The sequence below is a fragment of the Oryctolagus cuniculus genome, chromosome 18, assembly GCF_051225735.1.
Source record: "Oryctolagus cuniculus isolate XC-2025 breed Fujian yellow rabbit chromosome 18, ASM5122573v1, whole genome shotgun sequence".
In the NCBI taxonomy this organism is placed as follows: domain Eukaryota; kingdom Metazoa; phylum Chordata; class Mammalia; order Lagomorpha; family Leporidae; genus Oryctolagus; species Oryctolagus cuniculus.
In genome coordinates this window covers 60,195,138-60,220,437 of record NC_142884.1, presented here as the reverse complement: position 1 = coordinate 60,220,437, position 25,300 = coordinate 60,195,138, and the positions used below count along the sequence as shown (strand labels likewise).

Here is a 25,300-nt window from a genome sequence, read left to right as displayed (position 1 = left end):
CAGACAAAAGAACAGCGCAGGGTCCTGTGTCGTTCCTCCACGAACAGGGGGAGCGACAGTTTCCAGGCTGGGTGCCCACTGGGTCCAGGCCCCTCCTCCATCCTTTCCCGACTCTGCCCATCCCCTCCCTGCTCACTCAGGGTCCAGGTTTTGAGAGGCAGTGACCATGGCACTAACTAAGGGCTGAACCCAATGTGTGCTGTGTCCTCAGCTTCTTCTGAGACACAGTTCTGTCCTCTCCTTGACAGTGAAAACCTGCTGGTCCTGATACCTGGCAACCAGGCAGGAAGAACAACGGGAATTCGGGAGCTGGAACTTTGCCAGGCCTGCATTGCAACTTTATCCCTTTGCTTGTCAATCTTTTTTTAATATTTACTTATTTATTTATTTATTTATTTTAAATCAGAGTTTCACTCAGAGAGGAGAGGTAGAGAGCGAGAGAGGTCTTCCATCCATTGGTTCATTCCCCATTGGCCACAATGGCCGGAGCTGCGCTATCCGAAGCCTGTAGCCAGGAGCTTCTTTTCAGTCTCCCACATGGCTGCAGGAGCCCAAGGGCCATCTTCTACTGCTATCCTAGGCCGTAGCAGAGAGCTTGATCAGAGGTGGAACAGCCGGGTCTCGAACTGGTGCCTATTATGGATGCCGGCACTACAGTCCAGGGCATTAACCCACTGAACCACAGTGCTAGCCCCTGCTTGTCATCTTTTACACCAATTTCCCAGGGTGCACCTGTGTGTCAGCTGACCCAGGAAGGAGAAAGTGTGATGGAAACATGGAAGTGAAATTCTGGATGGAGGGGCCATAACAATCCCTTCAATATTCCCACAGGTGAGATCCCACCCCACTGGGTTATGCATTTAGGGCACCGCCCCCTGGGATGAGAAAGGGGAGGGCCCTCTCTGCCCCTGGCTGTGCTTGGGAATCCTCCTTGGGCTGCCTCTTCCTCTCTTCCTCCTGGCAACCCTGGCCCATTCCTGCTGAGGGTCTCTCCATGGGTGGCGGCCCTCAGTAGGCGTGCAGGTGTGGTCACGCTCTCTGTCCTTGAAATCAAAGCTGCTTTTGTGCACTGCCTGTTGCTGCTGCTGTGAATCCTCATCTCCATGGGGACAAGAACCTTAAGTAAAATGTAAGACCCAGGGCCCACACCATCCCCACCGGGCACCCAGCAGGGTACGTGTGGTCCTGCGACCGCAGTGTGGTGGGGGGCCTGGAGTCAGCCTGAGTGTAGGAAACATCAGGCTCCCTGCAGGAAGGAGGAGCAGCCTGGGCACGGGAGCCCCCAGGGGAAGTGGACCCTGGCTCATGAAGGCTGACTTTGTGGCTCCTGAGAACTGGCCTTGACCTCTGCTCAGCCCAGGGCTCTCTCAGCCACTATGGCCAGGGCTACCCAGGGCAAAGTCCAGAGGAAGAAACATTATCTGTGTACCCCACGTGGGTGGCAGGGGCCCAAGCCCTTGGGCCCTCCTCTGCTGCTTTCCCAGGTGCCTTAGCAGAGATCTGGATCAGGAGTGGAGCAGCTGGGACCTGAACTGTCCTCATATGAGATGCCAGCGACATGGGTAGAGGCTTAACCCCTGTGTAAAGCAACAGCCCTATACTCCAGGTTTACTGCATCAATGAATCATGGTATCCCAGGTGTGCAGGTAACCAGGTGTCTCTTGAGAGCTGAGGGTCTAAGAAAACGTGGCAGGTTCACTCAGGTGAATGTGACTCAGGCGTGAAAGGACTGGAACCCTTTATTTGTGCTGCATGGATGGGATTGAGGCACCACTCATGGCAGCTTGCAGGGACGAAGCCACGGTGACTCCTGGAGTCCTGGTCCTCTGTGGCCTCTAAGAGATGTGAGATCACAGGCATGCTGGGAGGAGGAGGAGGGGTCTTAAGGCACCCAGGGGTGGGCAACAATGCCCAGCGCAGCTCCCTCGACATTGGGAGGGAATGGGACTGGGAAGAGAGGAGAGGGAGGGTGTGGAGAAGGTGGAGGGGGCATGAAGCTGGAGGGGCCCAGGGTCCAGTGCGTGTTGAGGAAGCTGGATAGGCACTGGTGTTGGCAAATATGGCTCCATGGAGGGTGTCTGGGTGCATCTCACACGAGGGACCTAGGGCAGGCTTGGCAATGAACCTCATGCCCTGGGTTCTCCACAGTGGTCTGCTGAGTGGACAGAGGCCAGGTGAGTGAGTGGCCACATGAGACTGCAGAATAAATCTCTCCTTCGTGGGTATATATGAGCGCATCGGGGGCCCCCACCCCCACACAGGCAGCTACAGCTCCGTGTGCTTCTGCTCAGCGCCCCTTAGCTCCTGGACCCTCTGGGGAGGGTGTGGGTCCAGAACTGGAGCCTGCGGGCCTTCAGGGCCTGGCCCACTGCAGGCTGCACGTTCAGCTGCATGTATCGCTGGTCCTGGTCGAACACGGGCCAGTGCGGCAGGCCCTCGCTGTTGGGGTTCCTGCAGACAAGATGTCAGGAAGCGGATGAGAGCAGCTTGTGGCCCACCCCAAAGTCACTGGGAGATGGGAAGATGTGCCTGGTCCCCCTGTGAGTGCCAGTGGGTCCTGCAGCTGGGGAGGGCGCTGTCACATGACTTAGGTCCCTGGATGCTTGTGAGGCCCCCACACAGGAGGGAGGGCAGAGGGTCCCAGGTCCCTGGGATTTCTGGGGTCGTCTCACCCATTGCGAGCAAAGTTGGCCCAGTACTTCATCACCCTCCTGCTCAGCAGCTCCTCCTCCTCAGTGAGGGGTACTGCAGAGGGGAGGGGCAGGGTCAGCTCCAGCCACCCCAGTCCTGATGCCCCATCATGCACCTCGCTCCAGCCCAGGTGGAGCTGACCCTCGGCTACTCGCCAACCTGTTTGTCTTTCCTTCACCAGTGGAACCAGCCTTTGTCATTTTCACGTCCCCTGTCATCCCCTAAGTCATTCACATTGGCTTCTTCCTTGATTGGATGGTTGCTTCCCTCTGTCCCTGGGACATTTGTAAACAAACAGACCTGACTTTGAACCTGCTGTACACCCAGGCTGGACATTCATCTTTGGGCAGGCAGAGGAGGAGGGAGCAGAGGCTGCACCCTGCAGGTTCTCAGACCCAAACCTGGCCCTGCCATCTGAGCTGTAAGACTTTGGACCATGGATCCTATCTGAGCCTCCTGCTTTCATCCCAGTGGGCGTGCAGAGCCCCTCAGAGAGAGCCTGGACCTCATCCCATCCTGGTAATGGAGGAAGATTCACCTTTGCTGCCAAAGTAAAGGGATCTGAACACAAAGAGCAGCTCATCACCGTGGTCGGCCCTCACGTGGGGCGGCCTGAGGTCCTTTGTGAAGCTGGGTCGATGCTGGAACTCGTAGAAGTAGACAGGGGCGTGGGAACCTGGGGAGGAACAAGGAGATGTGTGACCATGGGGACCACATATCATTGCCACACTAGGCTGGGTCCTGGCAGTATAGCAGAATCCGGGGTGGAGCAGGTGCAGTGGGCATGGCCTGGATTAGATCTGGCCTTGGACTTCGTGGCTATGAGGTCTGGGCACAGTGAGTGGAGCTCACTCAGCTGTCTCCTCCCCCCTTCCATAGCCGAGATGTGCATCTCTGGAACTGTCATGGAGGGTTATTGAGAGGAGCAACACCAAATGCCCGGCACCCTGGGCCCCACTTCAGATATGGATTGGGATTTGGAAGGACAGGTGTCACCCTCAGGAAAGGACCCAGCTCTGAGCTGCCCCCTAGCGAGTGAGGCCTCAGTCCCAGATGAACTCACGCTGGAAATGTGCTACTCGGAGTGCAGGCATCACGAACATGGCATCTGCCATCATCTCCTGGAACTGGGCCCTGAGGGTCTTGGGGTCCTCATTGCTCCCCATGTACTCGCCCATCAACAGGTCCCCCAAAGCGGGAGGCAGCATCTGGCCCAGGGGAAGGGGAAGGAGTGAGGGGAGCAGCTCCTGGGAGGGAGGCAGCAGCCTCAGGCTGGGGGACGGAGGTACTGTATAGTCAGAAACTGGGGGAAGAACCAGGCTCCGGGAGACCCCTCCCCAACACACAGCAGAGCCTTGGTTCCCGGAGACCCTGTGTGGGCAGGTGTCTGGGATGTGCTCTGTTGTGGCAGGAGCCTGGGACCTCACCAAGTGTTCAGCTGCTTGATGCGTAATCTCCCGCATCGCCTGTCTGTCTCTCTCCTCTTGAGGGTCAGCGCAAGTAGGAGCTGATGGAAAGGCTAGAGCCCCAAGTTGGGCATGTCTGGTGCTGGAGGTTTGAAGCCCAGGAACTGCCCACCACATGGGCAATGTGGGCACTCACCTTGGGGAGGACCCAGCCATATTCATCATTGTTGAACCAATGATGCTGGGGACGGGTTGAAAGTCAGCCGAGGCCAGCAGCTCCTCGGGGTGTCTGGGCAGGAAGACTCCGTCCACCACCGCTGTGATGACCATGAAGGCCTGTGGGGTCACACGGGTCAGGGAGAAAGTGTTTGTTGTAGGTATTTTATGATGCTGCCTCTTGGTCCTTTCACTTGGATGTCATTTTAAGTGCCCTCCCTCCCCATGGGTTGCCTAAGCGTCCAAGGCTGACTTCCTGTGTGACCTCCAAGGTCAGCCCTCACCACACAGCAGAGTGAGTCTCCTGGGCATGAGGATGATGGCAGTGTCCTGGGGCCATCCAGGACCCACTCATTCTGACCTCTGACAGCAGCCAGGCCCCTGGGACCCCACTGCCCAGGATTGGGCAGATCCTACCCGGGTCCCTATCTCCACCCAGGGGAGCCTCACCATGGCCCGGGACAAGGAGGAGCAGCAGGAGCCCCTAGGCCAGGGCCTTGAGAATGCACCCAGTCGATGGGGCCCCATGGTCTGGGGCAGGTCCACGTGTGCGATGCTGGGGCCCTGAGGCTGCCCTTGGTGCTCTGCTAATGCACGTGGGAAAGCAGAAGAAGATGGCTCAAGTCCTTGGGCCCCTGCACCCACATGGAAGACCCAGAAGAGGATCCTGTTTCCTGGCTTCAGATTGGCCCAGATCTGGCCATGGCAGCCATCTGGGAAGAGAAGCCCCCCACCCACCCACCCAACTCTGCCTTTCAAATAAATGAATAAAGCTTAAAAAAAAAAGCAGATCTGGGACTCAAACCCAGGTGCTCCAATATATCATTGTAGGTGTCCCACATGGCATCTTAACGGCTAGGCCAAGGCTCCCTCTGTCGGTGGCACTTCTTAAGGTCTATCCCCCTGATCACTTGTGACTTTCCATGTCCCCAGCTCCCCCCAGAGAGGTGTGTTCTGCACATTTCATAGGAACCTGTGGATCTGAACCCAGCGAGGCACTCCCGAGCCCCTGGAGAGGCACGCACTTGAGTGGCAGCTTCCAAAGCCTGTGTCCCTTCAGGCTACAGGGAAGCCAGCGTGGCACAGGATCCAGCCTCAGTCCTGGGAGAAATAGTGTCGGGACCAGCCTCGAGTGGCCTTTGGTACCCGCAGAGAACCAGCCATGGCTTCTGAGTGCCGCCCCTGCAATTGCGGTCACAGGAATCCATCAACAGAGTGAAGAAACACCAGCAGAAGGGGAGGAAACAGTTTCAAATTATTTATCTGACAAGGGATTGATGTCCAGAATATATAAGGAACTCAAACATTTGCCTTTTAGAAAGGAAAATGGTCTGAATGTGTAAGTTTCCTAAAGATGCTACACAAAATCTAAAAACTCTGAAAGCAGCTAACATCACTGGTTATCAAGGAAATACAAGTGAAAACCACAACGAGAAACCATCTCACCCTGCTTAGAAGGGCTACCATCAAAAGGACAAAAATGATAAATGCTGGTGACGACGAGGAGGAGGGGGACCTCCTCTACACGGTTAGCTGGAATCTAGGGAGGTCTTCAAAAAGCTAGACACACACCTACCAGGTGAATTCCTGATCCTGGGCGAATATCCGAAGGAAGTGAAAGCAGCATGTCAAGGAGACACCTGCGCTCCGGGGTTCACTGCGGTACTGTGGGCAATAGCCGAGCTGTGGAAGCACTGCGTGTTGATGGGCAGATGAAGATGTAAAGCTGTGGTACATACACAATGCGGTGTGACTCACCCATAAAGGAGAGTGAAATCCTCTCACTTGTGCAATGTGTTTGCACGGAGGACACTGTGTTGAGTGAAATAGCCAGCCGCAGAGAGACAAGCACCATGCTCACACTCACTTTTTTTTTTTAATACTTATGTTTATTTATTTGAAAGAGTTACAGAGAGAGGTAGTGCCCGAGAGAGAGAAAGGTCTTCCATCCGCTGGTTCACTCCCGAAATGCCTGCAGAGGCCAGAGCTGAGCTGATCCAAAGCCAGGAGCCAGGAGCTTCCTCCAGGTCTCCCATGCAGGTGCAGGGGCCCAGGTACTGGAGCATCCTCCACTGGCTTCCCAGGCCATTAGCAGGGAGCTCGATTGGAAATGGAGCAGCCAGGACTCAAACCTGCACCCATATGGGATTCAGGCATCCCATTTTGTGGCATAACTGTTTGTACCACAACACTGGCCCCTGCACTCACTTGTAGAAGCTACACAAGTTGACCCCGTAGCAGTAGAGAGAACAACAGTGGTCACCAGCGGGTAGGAGAGGCAGGAGGAGAAGCCTCTGCAGAGGTCGGGTAACAGTTACCAGAATACAGCTGGAAGCAAGAGGTTGTAGAGCTCTAGGTCACGGTAGGGTGAATGAAGTTTACTCCTTATCGTGTATGTCAACAGAACTAGAAGACAGAGTTCAAAGATCCTTAAAGCAAAGAGCGCTAAGTATCTGATTTGACCTTTGTAGCTGCATGCACGTTTGCTTCATGAATGCTGAATGTGCCGGCTGAGCGGATGGCGGTGGATGGAGGATTCAGCCGGCAGTCCCTGCGGGTGGTGCGGGCACTTTCTCCTGAGTTTTTTGTGCTGTCTCAACACAGGTGGCTACAGCTCTGTGTGCTTCTGCTCAGCGCCCCTTAGCTCCTGGACCCTCTGGGGCAGGGTGTGGGTCCAGAACTGGAGCCTGTGGGCCTTCAGGGCCTGGCCCACTACAGGCTGCACATTCAGCTGCAGGTATCGCTCGTCCTGGTCGAACACGGGCCAGTGCAGCAGGCCCTCGCTGTTGGGGTTACTGCAGATGTCAGGAAGGCAGCAAGGTCACTCTGAGCCTATCCCAGACAAGTGCAGCCCTGAGCACCTATCTGGGGTCCTGCAAGGCCACCTTGCAGGCCAGGATGGGTGGGGAATGGGTTTCCAGAAGCAGGAGAGCAACACCTCATCCTAGCGTCAGCCCCACATCGGGGAGCCCCACCATCGGTTTCGAAGATCTCTGTGCAACAGCTTGCTTGTCCCTCTGTCTATTCCATTCTGTTGGTCGTGGATGCCCATGCTCTGGGAGTGAGAGGAGAGTCTCAGGTTGGGTTGGATGGTTCTGGAGCTGGTGGTCCCACCATCCATGCTGGACACACAGTGGCCTGGAATCAGGCCTCACCGAGGGGATGATCCAGCCGTACTCATCGTTGTTGACACCAATGATGCAGGGGACAGGTTGGAAGTCGGCTGAGGACAGCAGCTCCTGGGGGTGCCTGGGCAGGAAGGCCCCGTCCACCACAGCAGGGATGATCTTGAGGGCCTGAGGGGACACTCAAGTCAGGGCACAGGGTCAGGTCCCAGACCTTCTCTGATGCCTTCCACCCCTCCCTGGCTCAGCCCAGTGCGCTCACACCCACCCTCAAGAGGCTGGGATGTCCTCACCTCCACTTCCCACCCAGGACCATGAGGACAGTGAGGCATGGAAATGAGGTGCCTGGCCCAGGAAGTATGATGGGCACTCGGGCCCTCTGCCCCCCTTCCCGCCATCCCCTGTGAACTCAGCCTGACCTTGGTGATGGCCAGCATCTCCTCTGCACTCTTGCCCCGCAGGCAGTCCACGAAGGCCTTGGAGTTCTCGTGGTCACAGGCAGACAGGTTGGCCACCATCTGTACAGGGACAAAGCAGGGGCAGTAACATCCTTGCAGGGAGGGAGTGGAATTTACCCAAGATCCCTGGAGGGGACGCACAGGTGCACCCCAGATATCACAGGAAATTGTATGCTATTTGTGTAGTTTTTTAAACATAAATATATCATTTAATTCCATGAATTTTTTTTATTTTTTTTAACTTTTATTTAATGAATATAAATTTCCAAAGTACGACTTATGGATTACAATGGCTTCCCCCCCCCATAACTTCCCTCCCACCCGCAACCCTCCCCTTTCCCACTCCCTCTCCCCTTCCATTCACATCAAGATTCATTTTCGATTATCTTAATATACAGAAGATCAGCTTAGTGGCCGGCGCCGCGGCTCACTAGGCTAATCCTCCGCCTAGCGGCACCAGCACATCAGGTTCTAGTCCCGGTTCGGGCGCCAGATTCGGTCCCGGTTGCCCCTCTTCCAGGCCAGCTCTCTGCTGTGGCCAGGGAGTGCAGTGGAGGATGGCCCAGGTGCTTGGGCCCTGCACCCCATGGGAGACCAGGAAAAGCACCTGGCTCTTGGTTCCTGCCATCGGATCAGCGCGGTACGCCGGCCGCAGCGCCCCCGCCGCGGCGGCCATTGGAGGGTGAACCAACGGCAAAGGAAGACCTTTCTCTCTGTCTCTCTCTGTCACTGTCCACTCTGCCTGTCAAAAAAAAAAAATTAAAAATTAAAAAAAAAGAAGATCAGCTTAGTATACATTAAGTAAAGATTTCAACAATTTGCTCCCACACAGAAACATAAAGTGAAAAATGATAGATGATTTTTTAAATGATGATGAAATCAGACCAGACCTATTGTCATGTTTAATCCCAGTGAGAGTCAAGTTGGGAATTGATGATTTCTTTTTTTATAGAAGATCAGTTTAGTATGTATTAAGTAAAGATTTCAACAGTTTGCACCCCCATAGAAACACAAAGTGAAATATACTGTTTGAGTACTTGTTATAGTATTAAATCTCAATGTACAGCACACTAAGGACAGAGATCCTACATGAGGAGTAAGTGCACAGTGACTCCTGTTGTTGACTTTACAAATTGACACTCCTGTCTATGGCATCAGTAATCTCCCTATGCTCCGGTCATGAGTTTCCAAGGCTACGGAAGCCCTCTGAGTTCTCCGACTCTTATCTTGTTTAGACAAGGTCATAGTCAAAGTGGAGTTTCTCTCCTCCCTTCAGAGAAAGGTACCTCCTTCTTTGAAGACCTGTTCTTTCCACTGTGATCTCACTCACAGAGATCTTTTTGCCAGAGTGTCTTGGCTTTCCATGCCTGAAATACTCTCATGGGCTTTTCAGCCAGATGCGAATGGCTTTAGGGCTGATTCTGAGGCCAGAGTGCTATTTAGGACATCTGCCATTCTATGAGTCTGCTGAGTATCTCGCTTCCCATGTTGGATCACTCTCCCCTTTATTTATTCTATCGGTTAGTGTTAGCAGGTACTAGACTTGTTTATGTGCTCCCTTTGACTCTTAGTCCTTTCATTATGATCAATTGTGAACTGAAATTGAGCACTTGGACTAGTGAGATGGCATTGGTACATGCCACCTTGATGGGATTGAATTGGAATCCCCTGGTATGTTTCTAACTCTACCATTTGGAGCAAGTCAGCTTGAGCATGTCCCAAATTATACATCTCTTCCCTCTCTTATTCCCACTCTTATGTTTAACAGGGATCACATTTCAGTTAATTTTCAACACTTAAGAATAACTGTGTGATAATTACAGAATTAAACCGGTCATATTAAGTAGAACAGACAAAAAAAATACTAAGAGGGATAATGTATTAAGTTGTTCATTAACAGTCAGGGCTATGCTGATCAAGTCACCGTTTCTCATAGTGTCCATTTCACTTCAGGAGGTTTCCTTTTTGGTGTTCAGTCAGTTGTCACCGATCAGGGAGAACATATGGTATTTGTCCCTTTGGGACTGGCTAATTTCACTCAGCATGATGTGTTCCAGATTCCTCCATTTTGTTGCAAATGACTGGATTTCGTTGTTTCTTACTGCGGTATAGTATTCTAAAGAATACATATCCCATAATCTCTTTATCCAGTCTACCGTTGATGGGCATGTAGGTTGGTTCCAGGTCTTGGCTATTGTGAATTGTGCTGCAATAAACATTAGGGTGCAGACCGCTTTTTTGTTTGCCAATTTAAATTCCTTTGGGTAAATTCCAAGGAGTGGGATGGCTGGGTCGAATGGTAGGGTTATATTCAGGTTTCTGAGGAATCTCCAGACTGACTTCCATAGTGGCTTCACCAGTTTGCATTCCCACCAACAGTGGGTTAGTGTCCCTTTTTCCCCACATCCTCGCCAGCATCTGTTGTTGGTAGATTTCTGTATGTGAGCCATTCTAACCGGGGTGAGGTGAAACCTCATTGTGGTTTTGATTTGCATTTCCCTGATTACTAGTGACCTTGAACATTTTTTTCATGTGCCTGTTGGCCATTTGGATTTCCTCTTTTGAAAAATGTCTATTGAGGTCCTTGTCCCATCTCTTAAGTGGGTTGTTTGTTTTGTTTTTGTGGAGTTTCTTGATCTCTTTGTAGATTCTGGTTATTAACCCTTTATCTGTTGCATAGTTTGCAAATATTTTTTCCCATTCTGTCGGTTGTCTCTTCACTCTCCTGACTGTTTCTTTTGCAGTACAGAAACTTCTCAATTTGATGCAATCGCAATAGTTGATTTTGGCTTTGACTGCCTGTGCCTCCCGGGTCTTTTCCAGAACCTCTTTGCCTGTGCCAATATCTTGAAGGGTTTCTCCAATGTTCTCTAATAACTTGATGGTGTCAGGTCGTAGATTTAGGTCTTTAATCCATGTTGAGTGGATTTTTGTGTAAGGTGTAAGGTAGGGGTCTTGCTTCATGCTTCTGCACGTGGAAATCCAGTTTTCCCAGCACCATTTATTGAATAGACTGTCCTTGCTCCAGGAATTGGTTTTAGATCCTTGATCAAATATAAGTTGGCTGTAGATGTTTGGGTTGATTTCTGGTGTTTCAATTCTGTTCCATTGGTCTATCCATCTGTTTCTGTACCAGTACCATGCTGTTTTGATTACAACTGCCCTGTAGTATGTCCTGAAATCTGGTATTGAGATGCCTCTGGTTTTGTTATTGTTGTACAAGATTGCTTTAGCTATTCGAGGTCTCTTTTGCCTCCATATGAATTTCAGCATCATTTTTTCTAGATCTGAGAAGAATGTCTTTGGTATCCTGATTGGAATTGCATTGAATTTATAAATTGCTTTTGGGAGAATGGACATTTTGATGATGTTGATTCTTCCAATCCATGAGCATGGAAGATTTTTCCACTTTTTGGTATCCTCTTCTATTTCTTTCTTTAAGGTTTTGTAATTCTCATCGTAGAGATCTTTAACGTCCTTGGTTAAGTTTATTCCAAGGTATTTGATTGTTTTTGTAGCTATTGTGAATGGGATTGATCTTAGCAGTTCTTTCTCAGCCGTGGCATTGCTTGTATATACAAAGGCTGTTGATTTTTGTGCATTGATTTTATATCCTGCCACTTTGACAAACTCCTCTATGAGTTCCAATGGTCTCTTAGTAGAGTTCTTTGGATCCTCTAAGTAAAGAATCATATCGTCTGCAAAGAGGGATAGTTTGACTTCTTCCTTCTCAATTTGTATTCTTTTGATTTCTTTTTCTTGTCTGATGGCTCTGGCTAAAACTTCCAGAACTATGTTAAATAGCAGTGGTGAGAGTGGGCATCCCTGCCTGGTGCCAGATCTCAGTGGAAATGCTTCCAACTTTTCCCCATTCAATAGGATGCTGGCCGTGGGTTTTTTATAAATTGCTTTGATTATATTGAGGAATGTTCCTTCTATGCCCAATTTGCTTAGAGTTTTCATCATGAAAGGGTGTTGAATTTTATCAAATGCTTTCTCTGCATCAATTGAGATAATCATATGGTTTTTCTTTTGCAGTCTGTTAATGTGGTGAATCACATTGATTGACTTGCGAATGTTGAACCATCCCTGCATACCAGGGATGAATCCCACTTGGTCTGGGTGGATGATTTTCCTGATGTGTTGTTGTATTCTATTGGCCAGAATTTTATTGAGGATTTTTGCGTCTATGTTCATCAGGGATATGAGTCTATAATTTTCTTTCAGTGCTGCATCTTTCTCTGGCTTAGGGATTAAGGTGATGCTGGCTTCATAGAAAGAATTTGGGAGGATTCCCTCTTTTTCAATTGTTCTGAATAGTTTGAGAAGAAATGGGATTAGTTCTTCTTTAAATGTCTGGTAGAATTCAGCAGTGAATCCATCTGGTCCTGGGCTTTTCTTTGTTGGGAGGGCCTTTATTACTGTTTCAATTTCTGTTTCAGTTATGGGTCTATTTAGGTTTTCTATGTCTTCATGGTTCAATTTTGGTAGGTTGCATGTGTCCAGGAATCTATCCATTTCTGATAGATTTTCCTGTTTGCTGGCATACAGGTCCTTGTAGTAATTTCTGATGATTCTTTTTATTTCTGTGGTGTCTGTTGTTACGTTTCCTTTTTCATCTCTGATTTTATTGATTTGGGTCTTTTCTCTTCTTTTTTTAGTTAGTTGGGCCAATGGGGTGTCAATTTTGTTTATTTTTTCAAAAAACCAGCTTCTCGCTTGGCTGATTTTTTGTAGTGTTTTTTTGGATTCAATCCTGTTAATTTCTTCTCTGATTTTAATTATTTCTCTTCTCCTACTAAATTTGAGTTTGGTTTGCTGCAGTTTTTGTAGGTCCTTGAGATGCGCTGAAAGCTCATTTATTTGGTACCTTTCCGATTTCTTGGTATAGGCACTTATTGCTATAAATTTGCCTCTCAATACTGCTTTTGCTGTATCCCATAAGTCTTGATATGTTGTGTTGTTACGTTCATTTACTTCCAGAAAGTTTTTGATTTCTCTTTTGATTTCTTGAATGACCCAGTGTTCATTCAGGAGCATGTTGTTCAGTCTCCATGTGTTTGCATACTTTCTGGGGTTTCCTGAGTTGCTAATTTCCAGCTTCATTCCGCTGTGGTCTGAGAAGCTGCATGGTATGATTCTAATTCTTTTAAATTTGCTGAGACTTGCTTTATGGCCTAGTATGTGATCAATCTTAGAGAAGGTTCCATGCACTGCTGAGAAGAATGTGAAGTCTTTAGATGTAGGATTGAAAGTTCTGTAGATATCTGTTAGATCCATTTGGGCAATAGTGTCAATTAAATCTGCTGTTTCCTTGTTGATCTTCTGTCCGGATGATCTGTCTATTTCTGAGAGTGGAGTATTGAAGTCCCCCAGTACTACTGTATTGGAATCTAAATCTCCCTTTAAGTCCCTTAACATATCTTTTAAATAGACCAGTGCCCTGTAATTAGGTGCATATACATTTATAATAGTTACATCTTCCTGTTGAATTGATCCCTTAATCATTATATAGTGTCCCTCTTTGTCTCTTTTCACAGTTTTTGTATTAAAGTTTATTTTGTCTGATATTAATATGGCTACACCTGCTTTTTTTTGGTTTCTGTTGGCATGGAATATCTTTTTCCAACCTTTCACTTTCAGTCTGCATGCCTCTTTGTTAGAGAGATGTGTTTCTTGTAGGCAACAAATAGTTGGGTTGTGTTCTTTGAGCCAATCAGCCAATCAGTGTCTTTTAAGTGAAGAATTCAGACCATTAATGTTTAATGTGACTATTGATACGTAGTGACTTTGCCCTGCCATTTTCCCAGAGATATTTTCTAGTATATGCTTTGAGCTTCCCATGCTCTTTTACTGGTGGTGTTCTTCCTTTCCCTTCTTTCATATTGATGGCCGTGTTTCTGTGTTTCTGAGTGTAGCACATCTTTAAGTATCTTTTGCAGGGCCGGACGAGTGGCCACAAAATCTTTCAATTTCTGTTTGCTATGAAAGGTCTTTATTTCACCTTCATTCACAAATGAGAGCTTAGCAGGATATAATATTCTGGGCTGGCAATTTTTGTCTCTTAGCACCTGTGCTATGTCTCGCCATTCCCTCCTAGCCTGTAGTGTTTCTGATGAGAAGTCTGCTGTGAGTCTGATTGGAGATCCTCTGAGAGTAATCTGACGTTTCTCTCTTGCACATTTTAGGATCTTTTCTTTATGTTTCACTGTGTTAAGTTTAATTACCACGTGTTGTGGTGAGGATCTCTTTTGGTCATGTTTATTGGGGGTTCTATGAGCTTCCTGTACTAGGATGTCTCTGTCCTTCTCCAGACCCGGAAAGTTCTCTGCTAGTATCTCACTAAAAAGGCCTTCTAATCCTTTCTCTCTCTCCATGCCTTCAGGAACTCCTAGAACTCAAATGTTGGTTTTTTTAATAGTATCCTGTAGATTCCCAACAATATTTTTTAGATTTCTAATTTCCTCTTCTTTTCTTTGGTTTGACTGTATGTTTTCCTGTGCTCTATCTTCTAAGTCCGATATTCTCTCTTCTGCTTCACCCATTCTGTTTTTAAGGCTTTCTAGTGTGTTTGTCATTTGATCTATTGAGCTCTTCATTTCATTTTGATTTCTCTTCACTATCACACTTTCCTGTTCTACTAGTTTCTGCATTTCATTTTGATTCTTCCTTAAAATTTCATTTTCACGAGAGAGATTTTCAATCCTGTCCAATAAGGATTTCTGTAGTTCAAGGATTTGCTTTTGAAAACTTCTAAATGATCTTTTTTTTTGAAATCCGTATCTTGCATTTCTTCTATCTCATCGTCTTCAAAATCCTGGCTTGGGGTGTTTTGTTTATTTGGAGGCATCATAGTGTCATCGTTGATCTTGTTCCCTCGATTTCTGTGTTTGTTGCTTGGCATAGTTAATTCTTCTTTCGTCACTGTGCGTTTTTTTTTTAATTTTTTTTATTTTATTTTATACTATGTCCGTGTTAAGTGGACTGCCTGCTGTTGGAGGAGCCTTGGAGGCTTGAGATGGGTGTGGCCTGAGAGCTCTGCTTGGTTCTTCCTGGTTACGGGTGTGCAAAGGTGACACCCTCAGGTTATGCGTGGTAAAACTCTCTCTTTCTTATTTATTTATTTATTTATGTATTTATTTTATTTATTCAGGGGGTAAGTAATACCGCACGGCACGGCTGTGCAGAATTGATGGTATTTAGCTTCCAGTCTCTGGCTTCTACCCAAAGAGTCTGTGTAGGCTCCGTTTCTCCTCTGGACTCCCACTGGGTTGCCTAGGCTACTGAATTGTAGTGACTCAGTTCCTTAGCTCTCCGCTGTTGTTATGTAAATCCAGAGAGGGGGCCTGCTCTTTGTCTCTTGCAAACTCAAGCCTTGCAGCCTTGCAACCTTTGCAAGGTTGGGGGAGAGAGAAACCCCAACCTTTTTTTCCTTCTTTCCGGTAGTGAGTCTGCTGCACTTTCCAGTTCCCCTGTAGATTCTGACCCCTGTTTCCCCACCAATGTCTTGGGTTATTGAGCTCACCTCCCCTTCCAGCGCCGATGTGTGGACTCGGAGCCCTGGACGTCCCAACTCTCCCCGCTGGCGTCTGTGTGACATGCACTCCCCTTCCTGCACTGGCGCACAGACCCCGCGGCTCCCGCGGCTCCCACGGCTCGGCTTCCACGCGGTGGGCAACCTTGTTCTCCCAGTAGGTCCTCCGATTCACAGCCACTCGATCCAGGAGAGTTTCCTCTGCAATATTTTCCTGGTTCTTTTTCTGAGGCTACCGTAACTCCCCTTTTATTAAACTAAATTTTCCCGGACTATCGGTGCATGCCCTTACTATTCCGCCATCTTGGCTCCACCTCCATGAATGTTTTATAAGTATTTATCTATTTATTTGAAAGGCAGAGTTAGAGAGAGAGGAGACACAAACAAGACACACACATGCAAGAGAAAGAGAGAGAGAGAGAGATGGTCCCTCTGCTGATTTATTCCACAAACGGCTCTAATAGCCAGGACTGGGCCAGGAGCTTCTTCTGGGTCTCCCACATGGATGCAGGGACCCAAGGACTTGGGCCCTTGCTATTTCCCAGCCGTACTAGCAGGGAGCTGGATAGGAAGTGGAGCAGCCAGGACTCGAACCTGCACCCATATGGGGGCTGAGGCTGCAGGACACAGCTTCCACCCACTAAGTCCCAGCGCTGTCCCTGATTGTGCAGTTTTGATGTTGCCCCAACTTCCCTTAAATTCGCAGGTACCAGTCAGAGTGACCAGCACAGCTGCTTAGATGGTTGTGCCACCCTGGATGTCCCCAGGGTGACAGCGTGGCAGGGCACAAGCAAACTCCATCACTGCAATTGCAGAGCTGTGTGAGCCGACACCCCCACCCTTCACAAATCTGGGCAGGCGCCAGGTCTGAGGCTCCCTGGTGGTCCTTGCTATGCTCAGTGAATAGACAGAGTAAGAGAGGCGCTAAGAGACAAGAGGTGAGGCAGCAGGTCGGATCTCCAGGTTCTCCCTGCCAACCTCAGTCCTCCCTCCCCGATGCCCTGCTCACACACGACCTTTCTCCCATGTCTCTTCCCATCAAGTCACAGGCCACAGGTCCTGGAGAAGCTGCTGGGGCTTCTGCAGTGCAGGGGACTCATGTGGGGATCACATCAGAGGGGTTCATGATGAAGCGGGGGAGCAGGACCACCCCACTCTGCAGGATGGCTCTCTGGAAGAGTCCTTGGGACATGTGTGACAGCACATGCATGGAACACTCAGGCCACCCACAGACTCGCCGAAAATGGTGACCCGGCCAGGGTTGCCTCCAAAGTGGGCGATATTCTGCTGGACCCAGCGCAGCGCGGCCACTTGGTCCAGGTAGCCCCAGTTGCTGGCGGTGTACTGGTCTCCAGTGCTGAGAAGTGGCAGGGACAGGGGTCACTGGGATTCCTGGTGCCACTCTTCCTGCAGGGCCCACCCCAGCCCTGGTCTCACCTGAAGAAGCCCAGGACTCCCAGGTGGTACTGGATGGTGACCACCACCATATCCTCAAATGCCACCAGCGCAGAACCGTCATACATGGAAGCCAAGCCTATAACCAGTGAACCCCCATGGATCCACACCATCACCTGGGGAAAGTCAAGGCCAATACCACAAGGTTCCCACGCAGCCTAAACCTCACCTGGGCTGCCACCTGGACTACCCTGCACTTGGCTCGGTGCACCTGCTCATGGAGACAGAGCTCCAGCAGGGGGCAGGACCTGGGCCCTGTTTCAGCAGGAGGAGCTGGCCTTCCATACTTTTTGCTCCACTTTGTGCATTAAAGCCTGGTTCCATTACTCCCAGAACTCCTTGTGAGGTGTCAAGGAAATAGGTATCCCCCTGGTTGTCCCACATGATATTAATCAAAAGTGTCCCATGAGTGCACTTGGATTCGATTACTTTACTGTTATCATTGACCCTCAGATAGTCCATGGCTTGGTATTTGATGACTTCCAAGTGCAGGCCTTGGGCCCCTGAGTGGTCTTCCTGGGCACAAGCCAGCTGGGTGGGTCCTAGGTCTGTCCCAGGGCCACAGCCTCTGACTTCCGGGAGCCCCTAGGCTCTGAGACTCGTTCTCTCAGGGTCAGGTGCCCACCTGGGTAAGAAGCATTTCTTGGCTGATGTTGAGAGGCTCCTCAGCAGATCACATGCCGTGTGGCCCCTCCCATCCTATGCTTTCTCATCTTCTAGCAGAAGGCAATGCCCCCCACCCCGGCCGACCCTGCCCCGCACTCACAGGCAGGTCAGAGCCCTCACGGGCACGGGCAGGCGAGTAGATGTTGAGGTACAGGCAGTCCTCGGACACGGGGATGGACGGCAGGGTCAGATTCACCAGTTTCAGAGCCTGTGTATTCATGGCAGCAATGTCCTGCAGACACCTGGTGACCGCCCACGTGAGAAAGTCAGTCCAGGGGCCAGCTGGGGCCAAACCGGACCTGGGTCTGGACTTTCTCCCTGCAACCTCGGTCCTCCCTCCCCGATGCCCTGCTCACACACAACCTTTCTCCATGTCTCTTCCCGCCAAGTTGTAGGCCACAGGCTCTGGGACGCTGCTGTGGGTTTCTGGGAAGGTTTCAGTGTTGTCGAGGGCTCTGGAGCCCACTGCCTCGGAGCTGGGAAGCCTTGATTTTAGGGGACTCTGGGGAAACCCGCTGACGATGTGTGATGACATTCACTGCTGTAGCCCGGTCCCCACTCAGGCCTGGAACAGGGCACCGCCCACACACAGGGGTTGCAGGAACGGAACATGGAACTGCTCCTGGAAGGGCAGTGGGACGTTCCCCTCCTACACACACACTCTCGGGAGCCTCCTCACCCCAACACAGGCTCCAGTCCTAAGGAGAAAACCAATCCCGGGGCCAGCACTGAGCAGATAAAGCTGCCGCCTGCAGTGCTGGTGTCCTATATGGGCGCCGGTTCGAGACTCAGCTGCTCCCCCTCCAATCCAGCTCTCTGCTATGGCCTGGGAAAGCAGTAGAAGATGGCCCAAGCATGAGGGCCCCTGTGCCCTTGTGGGAACTCCTGAAGAAGCTCCTGGCTCCTGGCTTTGGATCAGTGCAGCTCTGGCAGTTGTGGCTAATTGAGGAGTGAACCAAAGATCGGAAGACCTCTCTCTCTCTCTCTCTCTCTCTCTCTCTCTGCCTCTCCTTCTCTCTCTGTGTAATTCTGACTTTCAAATAAATAAATAAATCTTTAAAAAAACAAATCTCTTGGCCACAGGCACCTGGCTCAGTGACTCTGGACATTGTCCCCAGGCAGCCACCACCGCTGCCCTCCTCAGGGACCTGCAGGATCTGCTGCTGGAGTCAGGGGCTGCTGCCTGCCTCCAGGAGCCCCCTGAACCCGTCCTGGGGACAGCGCCCCGACTGAAGAGTCTCTGCTCGTTCTTCAACCCTGGAGCCGAGGCCCTCCGAATGCCAAGCCAGAGCCAGGAGCTTGGCAAAGCCACTGCACCTCCCCTACCCCACCCTCGCGGAGCCATAGATGACTCATGGGAAAAAGGCTCATGGGAATCTGCTGAACACGGCGGGAAAACAGACTGCATGTGGGTGAACAGACAACTGTGCCTGACCCAGCGTCTAGAGGGCTACCGTTCCCACCCCAGGGCTGGAGCTTCCCTGTGCCCTGGGAGCGCTTACACGGCTGGGTGGGAGGTCCCGTCCCTCACTCCACTCCAAGCTTCAGCAGGTTCAGGAGGTGCAAAGCGCAGCAGCCCCAGAGGTGGCTTGGCAAAGGGAATTCCCAGGAAGGTGTGGACGCCCGCATCGGTGCCTTCCACGTGGACCAGGCTCCTGCGCACCTGCCCCGTGTGCGTGTTCCGGATGGGGCTGGCAGAGTCCTGGCCTGTGGGCAGAGAGGTACAGAGGGTGGGGCCTCCCCATGAGCTGCCCTCCCACACTGCTACTGTGGCCTCTCCTTGGCATCAGCACCTCAGCCTTGCCAAGACCTCGGACCTACAAACACTGACCTGACCAACGTCCTGCATGAGAAACTCTCCCCCATCTCCCAGCCAGCAGTGCTGTCCCTGCCCAGCCCAGGACATCCCACAGCTCCCGAGGCTCCTGGGACCTAGCACCCTCCCTGAGCACTAGGAGTCAGCGCAGGTGACAGCCCTGGGGGCGAGGAGAGCGTCCTTTCTGCTGACTGCCCTCGGTCACAGGAGGTAGAGCTGTGAGCACCAGACTGACCAGGCTCCCCTGCTAGGAGGCTCATGCTCCAGGCCACAAGAAGGGAAGAAAGGAAGCGTCCTCTAGGGGGCGGTGTAGTGGCGCTCGGGTGCACCCAGAGCCTGCATGGCCAGCATCCCCTACACAGTTCCATCCTGGCTGCTTCACCTGGATCCAGCTCCCTGCTAATGGGTTGGGGACGCAGTAGAATCCCCCAGCGCCTGGGCCCTGCACCCTCCTGGAAGACCTGGATGGCTTCTGGTTTTGGACTGGCCCAGCCCTGACTGTTATGCACACATGTGGAGTGAATCAGAGGATGGACGATCTGTTTTCCCTTTCTGTCTGAAACTCAGCATTTCCGATAAATAAGAAATCTTAAAGACAATACAAAACATTTTTACATCATTGTCTAATATAAATCATTTTTTAAAAAGCAAAACAAAGCATGCTCTCTAAAAGAGATGGCATTGGTGCCATGAATGCAGGAGGGAGGTGACTGTGCCCAGGACAGGACAAGCACAGCCTGACCTGGGGACCAGCCAGGGAGGAGGTGACGAAGTCACCGAATGGGGAAGGCAATGTATCAGTAAAGAGTTTCTACCAATGAATCAGCAGGTGCCAGGCACGCATCAGCAGGAAGCTTTAAGGATGTGCCCACAGACAAGGATCTCACACAAGTGATGAGGAAGCAAGTGGGACCTGACACCTCAGTGGCTCTTGTTTGTAATTTTTATTCATTCATTGAAAGTAGACAGAGACACGCACAGAGAGACAGAGATGTCCTGTATGCTGGTTCCTTCTCCAAATGCCCAACACAGCTGGGACGGGGCCCTGATAGGCCAGGAGCCCTGAACTCTCTCGGGGTCTCCCAGTGGGAGGCAGGGATCAGTTCTGGAGCCCCCCTGCTGCCTCTCAGCCTGCACGTCAGCAGGAAGCTGGAATCAGGAGGTGCCAAGGCGGGACCCGGGCACAGGGCTCAGGGCTGGGGCGTCCCCAGCGGTGGCTCCACTTCTGCTCCCAATGCGGCCCCTCATGACCTATGTTGTGCCACGAATCAGATTTGAAAAGGTCAAGATGTTCTATGGTGAGGACTCAGCACCACATGCTGGTCTTCCCTAAACAAGAAAAAACAGCAGCAGAACCCTAACAGCTGAACCTGACGGAACCTCTAGGTACAATTCCTGTGTACACAGGATGAGGGGACAGAGGAATGGCCAGAAGGCACCACAGGGACGGTCCTCCCCCTCCAGAGAGAGCCAGGGGTACACCGGTTTCTCGACACAGGAATCAGGAGGAAGAGCACAGTGAGGCAGAGGGGGAGCTGAAGCGTGAGGAAGACTCAGCACACATGGCAACCGCACAGGGGTGCAGAGCGCGGGCGCGGGGGTGGGGAGGGGGCCTCTGCGCATCGCTACTGTAGGGAAACGGGACACCTGCTCTGGGAACCCGACGGGCAGTCCTGCAACACTTAAGCTGGAGCTCCACCCGCCCTGCAGGTCCCACCCTCGGTAGAAGCCCAAGGGAAGTGCCAACTGTCGGGCAGACACTTGGAGCAGCAGTAGCAAGGCCGCTGGGATGCTCCCCTCCTAACACAGCGGGCGTCTGAGGGAGACCGTGGAGGGGAGAGCTCTTTCTCACTCTGTCTCTCCCTCTCCCTGTGTCTCTGCCTTCAAAGCAGCAGAAATCAATCATCCCCAGCCCATGGAAGCTGACTCCTCCTCGGGAGGAACCTCCCATGTCACAGTAGGCGATGCCCGGCCACAAGGGTGCTCTGGGCCCCTGGGTCAGGGAGAGGAGAGCCTGGCCCCGGAGCGGTGAGTAAACAGCGCCTCTGTCCTGAGCTGGTCCCGACCTTGTCCTTGTCGTTTGCCCCAACCATGGAGGACAGCGCTGCCTGCAGCGGCAGTTCTGGCTGTGAGGCTGACAGTGAGCTGAGCTCAGCAGAGTCCACGGAGGACAGGGGCGGCTTCCGTGCAGACGCTGCCGCGGTTCCTGCCCCGGACACGCACCGCGACTCCCAGGGACCTTGGGGAACAACTGCTCCCTCTCTGCGTGGGGACCCAGCCCCAGATATTACTTTATTAGGAACCACAGTGATGTGGGGGAGACGATCTGCCTGGAAGGTCCTGGTCGCCGGGAGAGTCTGTGCATTGCAGGGCAGGCGGGGAGCCCGTGGGTGAGCATGGAGGAGGAGGAGTGGGGCCTGTGCTGGGGATTAGATAGGGAGAGGGTGGGGTTAGAGACCTGGGCCTTTAGAATGAGGAGACAAAGGATCAAGCACACACCCCATGGGTGATACCCACGTGGGCTGAATCACGATAAAACACATGCCAGGTTCTAGGGTGGGGTCACCTTCACCATGGAACCTTAGCCCTGCAAACGTCCCTGGCAGGCGCACGGGGTCAGAGGAGACCCTGGGTTACAGATGGGCTTCTGGATTGGCATCAGGGGCTTTGCATTGTCAGGTCCAGTTACTACTACTGGCCACCTTCTTGGGGCAGGGAGCTTCTCTACCAATTGTCATCAGCCCTGGAGAAAAATGGTGCCAGGGCAGGTTCCTCTATGTCGGGGTCACTTGCTCCTGCAGCCTCGATCCCAGGGAACGTCCCCAGTGCCTATGCCACTGCCTGTCTCTGGGAGGCCAACCAAGAGGCGCGCTGCTCAGAGCCCATAAGTTGGGCTCAGTACTCTGTGTCTGGAGCCTTGGGCAGCCCCGACCCTCCCCAGCCTCAGGGGCGGTCACTGTCACTTCTGCCAGCTACAGCTGCCAGGTGTTGTTCTCCCGCAGCCGCAGGCTCTAACTGAGGGATTGGGCAGATGGGACCTGGGTTCCTGTCACCCACCGCGGGATCCTCACCACGTGCCTGGATGAGAAGGAGCAGCAGGAGCCCGCAGGCCATGGCGCCGTTCCGCGTGCCCTGTTGGTGCGTCCCCATGGTCTGAGGCAGTGTGTTGCACTGTGCCCAGAGGTTGCCTGGAGTCCTCCAGGGGCAGACCCTGGCCCAGCCCAGGACAAGCAGGGAATAGGTGGGGCAAGCCCTGGGGGCGGGGCTTGGGGCCTTACAGGAGAGCAGGACTGAGAGGACAGGGCCTGGTGGGGTCCCAGGCGGGGCTCCTCCCGTGGCTCCCGGCTCCTCCCCTGGCTCCTGCCTCCCCCCCTGGCTCCTGCCTCGCCCCCTGGCTCCTGCCTCCCCCCCTGGCTCCTGGCTCCTCTGGGTGTCCAATCCCTCTCCTCAGTCCTGGAGTCACCAAGTTTACTGTCCTCACCGGCTGACTCCAGGATAGTGTAGGGATGGACAGCAAGCAGCAATGGGCTGTGACTGGACACCCTGGAGGCCTTCTTTGAGAATCTATTTTTTATAAAGATGTATTTATTTATCTGAAAGGCAGAGTTAAAAATCAAGAGAGACACAGAGAGAGATCTTCCATCTACAGGGTCAGTCTCAAACGTCCAGGGCTGGGTCAGTCCAACGCCAGGAGCCAGCAGCTTCCTCTGGGTCTCCCAGGTGAGTGCAGGGGCCCAAGCACATGGGCCTTCTGCTGCTTTCCTAGGCCCATTAGCAGGAAGCTGGATCGGCAGTGAAGCCGCCAGGGCTTGGCTCTGTGCCTACATGGGATGAAGACACTGCAGATGGTGGCTTACTGCTCTGTGCCACAGCCCCTGCCCCAGGGGTCACCTGAGCCAAGGCTGGCAGGTGTCACTGTCCCGGATCCTGGAAGCTCCTCCTTGGTTTCCAGGCTGGGTGCCCACTGGGTCCAGGCCCCTCCTCCATCCTTTCCCGACTCTGCCCATCCCCTCCCTGCTCACTCAGGGTCCAGGTTTTGAGAGGCAGTGACCACGGCACTAACTAAGGGTAAACCCAATGTGTGCTGTGTCTCCAGCTTCTTCTGAGACACAGTTCTGTCCTCTCCTTGACAGTGAAAACCTGCTGGTCCTGATACCTGGCAACGAGGCAGGAGAACAACGGGAATTCGGGAGCTGGAACTTTGCCAGCCCTGCATTGTAACTTTATCCCTTTGCTTGTCAGTCTTTTACACCACTTTCCCAGGATGCAGCTGTGCCTCAGCTGGGACCAGGAAGGAGAAGCCATGATGGAAACAGGGAAGAGAAATTCTGGATGGAGGGGCCATAGCAATCCCTTCCGTATTCCCACAGGTGAGATCCCACCCCACTGGGTTATGCATTTAGGGCACCGCCCCTGGGAAGAGAAAGGGGAGGGCCCTCTCTGCCCCTGGCTGTGCTTGGGAATCCTCCTTGGGCTGCCTCTTCCTCTCTTCCTCCTGGCAACCCTGGCCCATTCCTGCTGAGGGTCTCTCCGTGTGTGGCAGCCCTCAGTAGGCGTGCAGGTGTGCTCACGCTCTCTCTCCTTGCAATCAAAGCTGCTTTTGTGCACTGCCTGTGGCTGCTGCTGCTTTTGTCATGTAGGAGGTCAGAAACTTAGCCTCTGAGTGTGTGTGAGAAGGGCCTGAACCCCAGCACCTGCTGTGGAAGCCCCAGAAGCCCAGCATCCTGCACTTCACATCCTGCCCAGACCCTGATAACCTCCCAGGTGTCCCTGCCCTTCCCCCAAGGAAAGCTCCAGGGAGAACTCCCTCCTCAGGACCGGATGGGTTACCTGACCTGCTAACACGAGGCAACAAAACCTTCACAGACAAAACCTTCACAGATGCCATAAGGGAAGCCCCTCTGCTCTGCCATGCCAGCAAATCTGCCGAGGAATTTAATAATTTTCACCCAACAAACTCTTCCACGAGGACTCCCCATCCCGTGTCCTGGAGGAGCAGGGGAGGTGGGTAAACAGGCTCCCTTAGAAACCTAGGGAGTCCACTGGCTGGCACCACAGCTCACTTGGCTAATCCTCTGTCTGAGGCACCGGCACATGGGGTTCTAGTTCTGGTTGGGGCGCCGGATTCTGTCCTGGTTGCCCCTCTTCCAGTCTGGCTCTCTGCTGTGGCCCGGAAGTGCAGTGGAGGATGGCCCTGCTTGGGCCCTGAACCCCATGGGAGACTAGGAGAAGCATCTGGCTCCTGGCTTTGGATCGGCACAGCCCGCCATCCGTAGCGGCCATTTGGGGGGGGGGTGAACCAAAGGAAGCAAGACCTATTTCTCTCTCGCTCGCTCGCTCGCTCACCATCTAACTCTGTCAAAAAAAAAAAAAAGAAAAAAGAAAAGAAAAAAAAGTAGGAGTCCAAAAAGACTGTGCTCACCCTCTGCCTCCCTGCTGAGCCCCACCTGGCCTGCCCAGGTGTATTCACTCCACTCATCCCTGTCACCTCGCTCTCCCCTGGTCCCAGTGACTGGGTGCTCTCTCTGTCCCTTCATTCCTGACAGATGCCCTGTCCCCAAGAAAGCCTTTGCTCTCTGTCTCCTGCCTGAATTCTTCCTTGTGTGAAGACGAGGAGGCCATGGCTTCCACGGCCTTGCCTCCGGTGACATATCGGTTTCTCATCTCCATTGGCACAAAAACCTTGAATAAAATGTAAGACCCTTAGGCCCAGAAAGGTCCCCAGTCTGGGGACCCAGCAGGGTACGTGTGGTCCTGTGACAGCAGTGGGGCGGGGGGCCGGGAGTCAGCCTGAGTGTAGGAAACATCAGGCTCCCTGCAGGAAGGAGGAGCAGCCTGGGCACCCCAGGGGAAGTGGACCCTGGCTCATGAAGGCTGCCTTTGTGCTCCCTGAGAACTGGCCTTGACCTCTGCTCAGCCCCAGGCTCTCTCAG

General features: G+C 52.3%; 1 protein-coding gene and 2 long non-coding RNA genes across 3 annotated transcripts in view; 2 read left to right on the top strand and 1 right to left on the bottom strand.

Moving 5' to 3' along the window:
• LOC149120984 (uncharacterized) overlaps positions 1-5,200 on the top strand; it is a 28,017-nt gene extending 22,817 nt beyond the window's left edge. Inside the window, exons 2-3 of the long non-coding RNA XR_016225280.1 lie at positions 726-831; positions 4,753-5,200. This is a non-coding gene — a long non-coding RNA (uncharacterized LOC149120984). The remainder of the gene's footprint in view (positions 1-725; positions 832-4,752) is intronic.
• LOC149120983 (uncharacterized) overlaps positions 1-25,074 on the top strand; it is a 110,264-nt gene extending 85,190 nt beyond the window's left edge. Inside the window, exon 3 of the long non-coding RNA XR_016225278.1 lies at positions 24,914-25,074. This is a non-coding gene — a long non-coding RNA (uncharacterized LOC149120983). The remainder of the gene's footprint in view (positions 1-24,913) is intronic.
• LOC127482683 (cocaine esterase-like) lies at positions 6,193-22,481 on the bottom strand. Its single transcript, XM_089320086.1, has 8 exons — positions 22,439-22,481; positions 19,054-19,258; positions 17,652-17,793; positions 16,898-17,001; positions 16,657-16,787; positions 16,440-16,525; positions 7,858-7,956; positions 6,193-7,609 (listed from the first exon to the last, which is right to left on the bottom strand). Exons 1-8 carry the CDS (start codon positions 22,479-22,481, stop codon positions 7,253-7,255), a joined length of 1,167 nt encoding a protein of 388 aa, XP_089176212.1. The 3' UTR covers positions 6,193-7,252.
• Positions 25,075-25,300: the final 226 nt, after the last annotated feature.

Excerpts from the sequence above, each read along its gene's own strand:
- LOC127482683 (XM_089320086.1), bottom strand. The coding sequence starts at position 22,481 with ATGGCCTGCGGGCTCCTGCTGCTCCTTCTCATCCAGGCACGTG. Across the intron at positions 16,788-16,897 it reads ATGGTGGTGGTCACCATCCA|CACTGGAGACCAGTACACCG; the intron begins GTACCACCTGGG and ends GCCACTTCTCAG. Across the intron at positions 7,610-7,857 it reads AGATGCTGGCCATCACCAAG|GCCCTCAAGATCATCCCTGC; the intron begins GTCAGGCTGAGT and ends GTGTCCCCTCAG.